Raw genomic sequence first — 12,831 nt, 5'->3', positions numbered from 1 at the left:
TGCTGTTTTATAGTCAATACACCGTTAGTCAGCCCCCCACATGTTCTTTTCATATGGGGGGATGTGAGGAGTCTCATTGTTGCTTAAGCACACTTAAATAATTCCTTGATGAGTATCTCTATAAATTTCTTTACATTACCTATAAATCACTGGAACAAATATATTTTTTGATAAATCTAGATGATTGCCATCGGAGAACTAGTGGAATGATGTCTCCTAACCCTGCAGTATCAGTGAGCTGCGCTGAGTGTGAGCAACTTTCTTTTAGGATAACACAGCTGGAGAAGAGGATTGAAACAATGCAAGGCATTCGTGCGAATGAAGAATTTACTGACTCTATTGCAGCTTCTGTACAAGCTACTGAGCTGTTAAATGGATTAAGTCAAATCTTCATACGCGAAGGCATGTCGAATGTGGAGCCTCCTGCTACAGACCTGGCTGATACACTTCCTTTGATGTGTTCAAATGACACTGAATAGCTGGGGAAGATCCCAAACCTTACGGTCAGACTGATCTCTCCTACTGGAATTCTGTTGGTGCCAGACCAAAGTCATCAACTCCAGCCATAACCTGGTCTGATGTTGTTCATTGCAGAGGTAAATCCAGCAGGAAATTTAAAGCTCCAAACATCTCCAACACCTAAATATATGTTGACTCATATTAAAATGAATGATGAATGTAATGCTGTCTGTCCGTCTGTCCATCCATAATCAAATAACAGAAAAAGACAATATTGTAAATTCAAGCTCTAAGTAATGTCAGGAAAAATACATGTAATCACATCTTAATTGAAAACAGTACAAAAAGAAAAACAATTCTGCCCCAAAATGAACAGACCTAAAGTAAAACTGCCATTTAAAGTCATGCAGTACTGTATATGATACTGCAGTAATTTTAGTGTTCTGAAATTACTGTAGGAAGAGAGAGAAAAAAAGAAACAACAACAAAAAAACAAAACAAAAAGGTAAAAACGGTTAGCAGTGTGAGTTGTGGCTGAGAAAAATCTGTTATTGTCTTCTAATAAATACAATTTTTGTATAAATACCTCTGTTAGTCATCCCTCTATCAATCTATTATCAAATAACATTTGTTGTGTTATGAAATTTTATTTATTAATCATGAAGAGACAAAAGATTCAGCACATATGATTTTATTAGTATGACCACACACAGCAATGAATCAGATTATGCTTTGCTGTTGGTTTTGCTGCACATTTTAATTAAGCTGAAGTCACTGACGTCTCTGGCAGGTGGGAAGGGCCATCTCACCATCATTACACCTCTGACGCATTTCTACATCACCAACACGTTCAAATCCTCGTTTACATTTGAATGTAATGTGATCACCATGTTTTGAATATAGTTTATCTAATCCTGTTATTTTGAAATCAATGTTATTGTCATCAAAGTCATATTGACTGACAGTGCAGGGTTCTGCAAGAGAATAAAAACAAGGAGTGTTTTTGTCAGTAAGAAATATGACAAAAATCAGAATAAATGACAGAAATAATAATGTACATGAACTTTTGTGATAATGAAACAAATTGTTATTAACTATATATTACATGTTATATACAGTAATAATAACATGTTGTATTCAAATTTTAAACCTTTAGAGCACGATGTAGATATTGTAAGTGAGAAATAGATTACTGCTTTGTATAAACTGTTTGTCTCACACATTAATCCTGTTTAGATGGATGAAAATTTACTTAGACCACATATAAGATTTACTGTGGCATCTACTTTGAATTCTCCTTCTCAATTTTTAAGAATTTTAATTTTGTTAATGCCCTCTCGGGTAAATTAAAAACTTGACAACAAAAAGTTAGAAATAGTCCATGTTTCAGTAAAAACAAAGGCTCTCGTAGGCAGTGACAGTTCTGTCATATTTCAGAAATTCTCCTGGTTTTTATGAGGATGTTTGCTGACAAGGTCAATGTTTGCCACTTTAGGGGTTTTAGGTCTTAACAGGTAAATACAGAACTGTATGATGACCATCCAGAATTTTAACCTGAAAATTATTGCAGTCTTCTGACAGTTTTCTTAAATGTTTTAACCATGTGGCCAGTCTTTCACAGAATAACACACCCCATCTTTACTTAAAGACTCAGCCTCCTTGGGATGTTCTTTTCATGTCTAATCATGTTATTGATCCATTCCTAATAAACCTGATTAGTTGTGAAATATCCCACTAAATTATTATTAAGTGTTTCAATTAAAAATAGACTTTAAATAATTTCCAAATCATGGCATTTTAGAATTTATTTTCTTTTTACATAAAATGTAAATGTGATTAGAAACAGGATCAATATGCAATATTTTCTTTTATTGTGTTTGATTTGCACTTATTGATATTTTTTGTCCTCAGTGATCTTCAGTATTTTAGCAACATTACACATGTGAAGGTTAACTAAATATTTTTTTTACTGTATGTTCTACTGTTTTCATCAAATATGATCCACTTTATAAGCTGTGTAATTAAAAGATAATATGATGATAATATGGAGCTGTTTTTTCTCCTAATATAATTTTTCTGAAACAGAAGTAAAATGGAGCATTGAGAACAAAGATTAATTCTACCAACATAGAATTATCCCAGAATGAAATATTAGACATGTTTTAACTGCAACTTACTGAGACATCTCATCTCTCCAGTCCAGATACCATTCTTGCATGTTTTGTACTGTTCACCCTCCATTATGTAGTATTGCTGACATCTGAATTCAACTCTCTCGTTATGTGCAAATTCAGTTTTGCTTTCCAAGATGTCTCCATCTTCAAGGAATGGCGGAGTCAAACAACCTACTAACCCTTTAAAATGAGGAGAATAACACAGAAGATACAAGAAAATCCAACTTAAGATGTAACTGTGTTCCACTGATCACATCATCATGTATTATATTTAACTTCTACAGTTTGAGATCTTAAATGTATCTCAAGTTAACTTTCTATGTGGATCTTTTAACAACTTATTTAACTTTTTTTTTTTTTACAACGGTTACTACAGATGACGATAAAGTACTTAACTGGGTACATTTTTAGATAAGAGGAAGAGGTTAACTTGCTGTTAAAAATGACATTAACAGTGTTATTTATATCCTGAATTGCTGTGTTTTAACATGGTCACACTTAAGAATGAGTCGGAGTCTAAATAAATCTCTTACTTAGGTTTTTCTTCTCTAATAAAAAGTTTATTTTTCAGGACTGCAAGGCCTAATTAAAATATACTGACTGAATTGTTTCATAGAAAACTTGGGTTAGTATAGTATAAATACAAAAACCTCAAAACTGATGAAAATATAAATAATCTAAAGCTAAAGATAATTTATCTCCTATTGGAAATATTTTTCTTACCTTGACATTCTACAGTTTTAGACCACCTGCTATTGGTACAAGTTGCAGTGCCTTCTTTTGTACCAGCCTTGCATCTGTAGTCAAGTGTGTCTCCATCTGCATATCTTTCTTTAGTTTGGGTTGGCTCAAGTGTGATCTCGTCATCTTGTAATTTTTCACAGTATTCTGTAATAGAAAAGACACATTGTTGTCAGTCCCTGTTGAACATTTCATGTCATTATAATCAGATTTCCAAATTATTACTTGGTGTTAGAAAATGTTCACTTTTCCCAGTAAAAGAGTAAGTAGCTATATGGTACATAGGTTATGGGAGGATGTTATTTTATCCAATGATGAGGGGATGAAGTTTGGTACAGTGACTATAAATTGTGGGGTTAAATTCAATAGTCGTTCTTTCTGACTGTTATTAGGCTGTTCTAGATGGTATTTTAAGTACATGTAGACATTTATGTATGAAAGCAAATCCACAATATTGCTCTAACCTTAAATCAAGAAGTGGAGTTGCTCCAACTGCAACTAAAGAAAAAAAGTTTTTTCTTTGTAAAAAAGGATCATTTTCTTTTAATGGATATTAAGAAGATATTAATTAACAACTAGAAGCACTCAGAGAGCACAGACCTCTACCAAGCTATAGCGTCACTCACCGGAGAAAAACGCCAAAATGCCCATCAGCCCACCCAGTATCCCCTATATTTTTAACCTTCTGTATCACCAGATCTAGAATATAAACATATTCCAGGTCAAACAGTGTTGGATTATAACATCTACCACGATGTCATCTTGTAATTTCCATTTTTTTGCCAGTGGTCCTGAGCATTACCTGATGTGGTAGGAGCTGTAATGGCAAAATTATCCCCATCTCCCAGAAATAATGAATCATTTAAAAAAATCCTGGATCCATACGATGATCCGGATCACCCCAAAATCTAATTAGTTGTTTTTGTATTTTATTTCAAATACATCCTGAAAAATCTAAATATTTTTATTATTTTTAGAGTCATGTTGCCAACAGACAGACTGAAAGACAAACGTTCACTGTTGAAAACATAACCTCTGCCTTGGTGAAGGTAATGAACTTTTGTAAAGCTTAGCTCTCTTAGATTATAATATTTTTAACCAGGGGTGTGCGATACTATAAGATTTAGTATTGATCCGATACCAAGTAAATAAAGTTTTAGTATTGTTGATACCAATACTTTTCAACTGGGCATTCAAAATAAATGAGATTAATTATTGGAATTAATGTATACATTTTTCACGCATTAATGCATAAACAATAAAGTTGGTGCCATAAAAATCTGAATTTGGCTTTATCTCAGAGAGAGAAGTAGATTTTGAGCGTGTAGGTGTTTTGTTACTGAGGTGAACTGAATCCACCAGAGACCACTTTCTCCTCCTTATTTATGAAGATTCTGATAGTTTTCAAGCCTTGTATTAAAGTATTGATGTTATCACACTAGTATCGATCAATATTGATATAAACATAAGTATCAGTATTATTAACATATTTAGGAGAATTAAGGTAAGCATAAAACCAGATAACAGTATAATCTGAACTAAACATCCTCATATCAGATTTTAAATGGGTAGCATTAAACTTGTAACTCATATATTTTTATTTTAATGTGAACTCAACATATGTGGTAACCACAAATCAGTTTTATATCAACCTAACTTTTTCGTGTGCAGGGTTGTGTTGCTGTTTGAAAGTTTTGCTTTGTTGAAATAAACTTTTAGCAGCATTGTTTATTACTTAAGCTGGATTTTGAGGTTCTAATAAATAGGTTATTTCACTGTATGTTCTGAAAAAGAAAACCAACAACTTAAAACATTAAACGGTACAATTTTTCAAGAACTCTGTAACAAACTGACAGTTAAAACAACATGCACCTTCTCAAAGCTTTTTTATTAACTTACGTTCACAGCTACAGGTGACCTTGTCCCATTTCCCGTGTCTGCAGGTAATTGTATCTCCTCCTTTTATCTGATACTTATCACGGCATTTGTAAGTTACTCTAGAGCCAGGTAGATATTTTTTCTGAAAGGTTCCATTAACAACTGCATTCTCAACTTTAGGTGGTACGCCACATGATCCTTGACTGGCTGCAAGACATGAAAACATCAACAGTATAATGTGAAAGGGCAGTCTAAATGAACAACTATAGATAAACTAGAATAACAATAAAAGTGACTCACGTGTACAAATAGTTTTGAGTAAATCTTGTGTTACATCCCATTCTCCATTTTCACAGGTCACACGGGTATTCTGAGGGGTGTATCCAGTATCACAAACAATGTTTAAAGTTTGATCGGTGTCAATCAATTTCCCATTAGAAATCACAGGAGGTTTTCCACACGTGTTTTGTGCTATAAGACAAGATTATAAATTAATAGGCATCAAGATTAAAAAAAAAAAATCTGATCAGTAAATAAGGATTTTATCAATTTAAAATTGTCAGGAAAATAAATGGTAGTGATAAAGATGTAAAAGAACAAAGTCAAAAACATTTACCAGAGAATAATGTTTTCTTTTTTTTGTGGTCGATGTCTTAATAGAAAAATCTTAAAATTTCTTAAATCTCCATCCTTATCTTTATTTAAGAAGTATGTGTTTTAGAAGGATTTATTGGCAAATTTACTTGAAGGAACTACAGCCTGGAAATTGCACTTTTTCAAGTAAAAACATGTTTATTGGTGTTGGACCGAAGTGTTATCTTCCCTGAAAGCCTTTCTTTTGAAGAAGGTGGAGTTTTTCCGTCTGGAAATGCATGATTTTAATTTGCTCCTGTAATTTCGTCATCACAGGAGGCTATTTGAATAAGCCAGCCCCTCTTTCATGCCTAAAGTCATCCTTTAGTAGTGGAATGATATACTGAAACAAAGTCATGCTTTACTGCTGACGCAGCTAATGCTAATGCTAATGCTGATGCTAAGGGACGAGCCTAAAAGTTTAACCCCCTCCAATGTAGAAATAAGCTCCATGTTTTCTTTTTTATAAGTGGGGTGAAGTGCTCTGCCACGTCAATTTTTGTAAACATTTTGCTGTAAACGTGCTTCTTCTACCGTCACTCTCAGGCTCGGAGTCTGGTTCAAACATAAATGGCTGAACTCCGTAAGCTGCTGCTTGGTCGGGTTCGCTCGCCATCACTAAGCTGTTGATGTTTTGGAGTCTCACACACTGCGCATACACTGGGCCAGCCCAACTCTGGCCTCCCTGCAGCCAACCAGCTGCACCTCATTAACATTAGTCAAAATCTTGCGTGAACTCTCACAAGACAAAGATGTTGTATGAGCAAAGTGTCAGAACAAGCTCTATGTTCAATTTGTAATAGGTTTTCAAACAAATATTTAGACACTTAGAGGACAGTGGGTACATGAAAAGACCAGGTGATAACACCTTTAATTCTTATGACAGTCGAACCAGTAAGACGAGAAGAAATTATTACCTATACATCGTGGAGTTTCAATCCATTTTGTGCCTTTACATGTGGCCACATCCCACCAGGCTTTTGTGGAATAAGGCTTATAGTTATTATCACAGGAGTAGTACAAAGTGTCATCGAATGGCCTAACTCCAAATCCATTTTGAATTTCAGGTTTTCCACAATTTGTGACACCTGTAAACAATATGAAAAAGAAGGGTTATTTTTTAGCTTCTATCAAGGATAAACCACTTTTAATTGATCTGGTGGCAACTGAATGTAAATAATGATGATACACCTTAATAACCACATCCAACAGAATTTCTTTGCACCCTGCTCTAATTTCCATTAAAGTCCACCAAAGCTTGAAGCTCAAGATAAGTTCAACAAGTATAAAAGAAAAACCTTCTAGAATAATCCAATAAAATCAAACTGCTCATCAAAAATACACATTTATTGTAGTGTCAACAAACAATAATACACAATATTACAACTATGTCACAAAACATGGCAACTTAAAAATGCACAGCCCTCATACATTTAAATTATAAATGCTAACTGTAGTCTATAAGTAAAATGTTTGACCATCCATTTATCAATTTATCTACTGTATGCTATCTTATCCATCTGTCTATCTATGAAAAACTAAATCTGGCTCTCTGTGCTCAGCTGACTTGACTTTGCCTAATGTAACCATAATGAAACATTTAGCATTTCATTCCTTTCTTATGAACATCTTTACCGCAATGTCTTGATTTTACTGTGGTTCTTTCTACTTATTTGGTGTTTTACAGCAAAAAATAAATAAATAAATAAATAATAATAATAATAAAAAATAAAATCTTTGACAGATATCTCATTTCTTTTTAATTCAGTCTGAACATCTAAGTCAAGGTGATATTTCATCTTATCTTAGATGTTCAGATTATCTTAGCTTATAAAAACATAAGTAATCTGGCATCAAACCCAAATTAAAAATTTTTATGTACATTTCAAAATCAGGATGTCTCTCTAGCAACTTTATGTACGTTATTTAAAACACCCTAATTCTTCGACTATTTATGCTGACTTCTTTGAACAATTAAAAACACCTTGTTTTACATTTTTAATTCTTATAATAATATCAATATCAATATAATATCAATAATAATAATATCAATAATAATATCAAAACCCTTAACACTATTGTCTAACCACTATAAGTCACTTTGGAGAAAAGCCTAATGACTGTAATGTAAATAATGTAATAAAGGTCCTTCTTTCTGGGTTTTGTGAGAGTGTGCAGGACAGAATCATTTGTCATAACAAAACTGATGTAAAACAGCTGTTAAAAATGTTTTTATCTCTTTTTATTTATTGCTTTGTCCTGCAACTGGATGCAGAGTTTTCATTATTTCCTCAACACTACTGGTCACTCTCAACTTGAGCTGCTGAGCAAGGAACAATGTGGATGTTGTATTAACAGTTTTCAGAAATACCAGGAAAGCCTGTTTTTAGGGACACATTCACAGTGTCCAGTTAGTCCTGTTAAATGTAATTAAAAAGAGAAATCTCTGAGTTGTCATCATATCCTTGTCATTTTCAAGTAGATTTCTATCTTAATAGGAACATAAAGCAGTAGCAATGATGACTGATGAACAAATATAGAGACAAAATGTCACTAAAACGGTGACAAATTACATAAAAAGAAAATAAAAAAAACATTCAAATAAATAAATTATGTAAATAAATAAAGTTGAAACTGCTCAGGTTGCCTATCACTGTACTAAAAACAACAGAGTTTGGTGCAGGTACTTTGGCAAAAATGAGCTCCTGTTAGTCTGACTCAGCCAGAATCCTGCAACGTGCCGTGTACACGCGTGTACTGACGGGTTGTCTGCAGGAAGTTTGGGTCACATGTGGATTTCTTTAAACATGGGTGTTAAATAACTGTATTGTGTTTTTGATATTTAAATAACAGTATTCCAGTATTATTGTGGTTTTCTTTTTTGGAGCTGGATTTGTGATTCAGGAACAAAAAACATGGTTTAAACTTGGGACTTTAGATGATTTGTTTTTGCAAAGCAGTTTCGGTTAAAAATTATGTCACCGTTAGCAGCAACATTTCAGAGAGATAATATGAGTCGGTGCAATATGATGCAAGTTAAGTTTGTTAAGTTCAGATTATAATAAATCATCCCTGAAGATCATGAGGTTCTTCTGCTTGATGTTTTTTGATGGTTGGCAAAAACTAAATGGTGCATTGCTGCCACCAAGTGCTCTAGATTGTGGACTAGAACGCTTCCAAGAACAGAAGTTGTGAAAACATTAGGTTATCTCTTCCATTTTCCCAATATCCCCCCAGTTTGAGAACCACTGGCCTAAATGACATAGATGCTTTTAATTATGTTTCTTTCCTTATAATTTTCCTATTCTTATTGTTTCTGTTGTACTTTACTGTAATTCCTATAATGCTTAATGTAAAGTAACAGTGCATATAACCACAGATATTCTCTAACAGTTGTACATTCCTACCTGGACAGGTCCTAATCCCGTTCCAGCTTCCTTGCTTACAAGTAAGAGAGAAAGTTTCTTGATCCCCATTCAAGCATCTGTACATGACTCTATCACCATTTCTGTAAGAAGACTTGTCACCCTGGATAATGTCTGCATTGTCAATGATGTGTCTATAACACGTTGTCCCTGGAGGATAAACAAACAGCAAAAGAAAGAAAAAACTTCTAATTACTGCTTTACTTCCATCCCTCCATCAATTTTCCTCATTCTCACTGCATACAGGTCTAGATTTGCATTTTAAGTAAACCAAAGAAAAATAATAATAAAAAAAAATATATATATATTATTATTATTAATAATAATAATAATAATATTAATAATAACAAACAGAAATCATTTAAAGAATATTTCAATCATTAAGAGAAAAAAAATTAAGTTCTCTACCCAATTTTGTTATATGTCAGTGTAATAAAAACAAAAACATTAAACCACAACTAGAGGAAAATAATGTAAAATTCCCATTACCTGTACAAAGTGGTTTTGGTGTCCATCCATCTCTTGTGCACTGAGCTTGAGTGGTGCCCCGTGGTTTCACAAAGCCAGGATTACAGCTATATCTTACATATCCACGTAATCTCTTTTGTTCTCTAGTGGCATACCAGTTATACACCTGTTGTTCCCTTGTTGGGTCATTACAAAAAAACTCTGAAATGAGATAAAATCTTGTTAATCTAAATTAATCAAGATGAGGCTGGTAATCATCACAAAGAATTCTTGATGCACAAATAATAATAATAATAATAATAATGATAAATAAGTGCATCATCTCTCTCGGGACAAACTTCACATAAATTTTTTTACCACTGCACTCTGGTCGGCTCGTCCATTCTCCGTCATCTTTACAAGTAATCACCGCTTTGGTAGTTTGAGGGTTTGAAACCCAGTCAGTCTCCCGACATGTGACTTCTACAGTTTCACCAGGTGAAAACATATTTTTGTTTGGAGGATTATATGTGCTTCTCTCAGATGGCAGAACTAGTTCACACTTTATTTCTGGATTAGGTGGGAAACAAAGTAAATTTGTTAGTTTGTAGTAACAAGACAGATTATAGCACAATATTCAGGACCCAGTTTTCACTGCTTAGTGCTACACAATCAACATATTGGATCAGTCAGATTGTATTTACCTCTACATTCAGGTGTGGGGGACCAGTCTGCTCGTTTTCCAAATTGTGTGCATTTGGAAGGTCTTCTGTCCCTGGGTATGTATCCCTCATCACAGACAAAATTCAACTCTTCATTTTCTTTGAATTCTTGACGATTGTCAGACACACGACCGTGATCAATGCTAGCCGGGGCGTCACATTTTATTGCTGTTGAAATCACACACAAGGATTAATATAACTGCAACACTTGTTCATTTAAAGGGTATAACATTGTTAGTCCTGTCATACCTCTACAATCTGGAGGTTTGTCACTCCACTTTCCTGTTTCATCACAAACAATCTCTTCTGGTCCACTCAGGATTTCTCCTCTGTTTGTGCAGCTAAATTTAATTATGGTGCCATAGGTTGCTTCTTCTGTATCCCCTCGCACCTGGACATTTTCTTTCACTGGAAAGGTTTGACATTTCTGAGCTAAAAAGACACATAATGAAAAATTAATTAAATGAAAAAATAAATGTATTCAAATGTGTAAAACAATAAATAGTGTTTATATTTACTTATTATTTCATTTATGAGGGACAATGAAATAAATTTACTCATAAATGTATGAGTGACATTGAAATAAATTTAAATAAATTTAAGTAAATTTATTTAATAAATTAAATAAATTTACCTCAGTTTGAGGTACTAAATATTTTTACTCATACCTTCACACACAGGGACAAAACCGTCCCAGCCATTTGCCAGGCAGCGCCGTCGGTTTGAGCGACTGATCATTGTAAAACTGAAATGATTTAATTATCATTTTTTTAAAAACAATTTAAACATTAAAAGGAAAATATTAACTATACATTTGATTGAAACATTCACAAAGCACAAAAATAGTAATTTATTATTACTAATTATTGTTTTATTTTAACTTATATATTTTTATTATATAATTTATTAATTTTGTCCTACCCTTTGTTGCATGTGTAAACAACTTCTGATCCAAAGACAAAATCATCTCCCACTTCAAGGCGAAAACGTGCAAATTGGGCATCTCCAGGGTGACCACATGGTTTTGCTGAAAATATACAGTTAAAAAAATATATTTTTATCCACTGCAGCACAAAACGCTGATTATACTATTTAATATCAAGACAATGTACTTTATTTAATCTTCTATAAAAATAGTTCTGTGTTCAGTATAAATATTTATATTTGTGTGTGTGTATGTGTGTGTGTGCAACCATACGTTCACAGTTTCTATTCCCGGGAGCTGGGGTCCAACCAGTGTCAAGACACAGGATCTTGAAAAATCCAGTGTAACCAATCTTGCAGGGCACTCTCACTGAACTTCCACCCGGGTATGTGGATGCCAGAGTAGATGTATCAAAATTTTGATCAAAGTGGGGGCTTGATTTGAATTCAGCAAGTGTACAATCTGTGGGATTCCAATAAAGAATAATTATTATGTATGATTTTATGTCTTTATATCAATGGCAGGTAATCAAGCAACAAATTAAATAAACAACAACAAAACAATTAATAACCATGTTTCTGGGACTTACCTTTGCATTTTACAGAGGTCAGCACATGCATCCACAAAAAGAGGACACAACTTTGAGATATCACATGCATTTTCTCTTCATTACTCTAAACCACCGAATAAAACAGGACACCAGAAAATGTTTTATACAGAGGGAGTCGTGGGTTTCACTGGAGAAGAGAGAGAGAGAGAAGATTGCTCAATAATTACACAAGTGCAGCCTCCAATCCTAAACTCACAGCATAAAATGGGGAAGTGACCGTTCAGTGTGCCTTATATGATAAACTGAATGCTTGACAAAACATTCAAAATGGTCATTTTAATACTGGTAGAGAAATAAATAGCCTTCATAGTACAGATCATTTCCAAAGCTCAATATATAAATAAAAAGTATTATGCAGACTAACTAACTTTAAAATAAAACAAATGATGTCAGTGCAAAAAAAAAAAAAAAAAAAAAAAAAAAAAAAAAGAAGTGATTTCCTGTAAATGTTTATTTGTGTTGTCTTTTACCGTTCTGGTAATCATTCACAGAAATCATTTGAACAAATAGAACACATTGCATTACAAAAGGTCAGCTGAGGATCTCATTTAAAGCAAATAAGCAAAGAAAAAGGCAGCAATCAGTTGTAATTTTAAAAGTAAATGAAAAAATGATGGTATTACAGTTTGAAGAACACTTCATCAAACTCACATTTTAATTTGTTGGTTGTGTAAGGGAGCAAACAGCTGCCAAAAAGTCTCATAAAGAAGTAGCGCATAGTCTGACCCTAGTTTGGAAGATATGTAAACAACATGCTGCTGTTGAGCAATGCAGGATTTGCTTTTATTTCTCAATACCTCATGCAGTTTGAACTGCT

General features: G+C 33.5%; 1 protein-coding gene across 2 annotated transcripts in view; it reads right to left on the bottom strand.

Moving 5' to 3' along the window:
• Positions 1-12,141, bottom strand: part of LOC121652534 (coagulation factor XIII B chain-like) — a 20,519-nt gene extending 8,378 nt beyond the window's left edge. The window contains exons 1-15 of one of the 2 annotated variants that reach the window (XM_042005331.1): positions 11,994-12,141; positions 11,678-11,866; positions 11,401-11,506; positions 11,148-11,224; positions 10,729-10,911; positions 10,462-10,647; positions 10,136-10,327; positions 9,800-9,979; positions 9,293-9,460; positions 6,803-6,973; positions 5,553-5,723; positions 5,274-5,459; positions 3,357-3,521; positions 2,637-2,813; positions 1,139-1,433 (exon numbers count right to left, since the gene is read on the bottom strand). In XM_042005331.1, the coding sequence (XP_041861265.1) occupies positions 1,231-1,433; positions 2,637-2,813; positions 3,357-3,521; positions 5,274-5,459; positions 5,553-5,723; positions 6,803-6,973; positions 9,293-9,460; positions 9,800-9,979; positions 10,136-10,327; positions 10,462-10,647; positions 10,729-10,911; positions 11,148-11,224; positions 11,401-11,506; positions 11,678-11,866; positions 11,994-12,063 (2,424 nt within the window). In that variant the 5' untranslated portion in view covers positions 12,064-12,141 and the 3' untranslated portion in view covers positions 1,139-1,230. Of the gene's footprint in view, positions 1-1,138; positions 1,434-2,636; positions 2,814-3,356; positions 3,522-5,273; positions 5,460-5,552; positions 5,724-6,802; positions 6,974-9,292; positions 9,461-9,799; positions 9,980-10,135; positions 10,328-10,461; positions 10,648-10,728; positions 10,912-11,147; positions 11,225-11,400; positions 11,507-11,677; positions 11,867-11,993 lie in introns of those variants that run through there. The other variant, XM_042005332.1, reaches the window with a different exon arrangement.
• Between the last annotated feature and the right edge of the window lie 690 nt (positions 12,142-12,831).

Source organism: Melanotaenia boesemani, chromosome 14 (assembly GCF_017639745.1).
Source record: "Melanotaenia boesemani isolate fMelBoe1 chromosome 14, fMelBoe1.pri, whole genome shotgun sequence".
NCBI classification, from domain to species: Eukaryota; Metazoa; Chordata; class Actinopteri; order Atheriniformes; family Melanotaeniidae; genus Melanotaenia; species Melanotaenia boesemani.
This window is presented reverse-complemented; position numbering and strand designations above follow the sequence as displayed.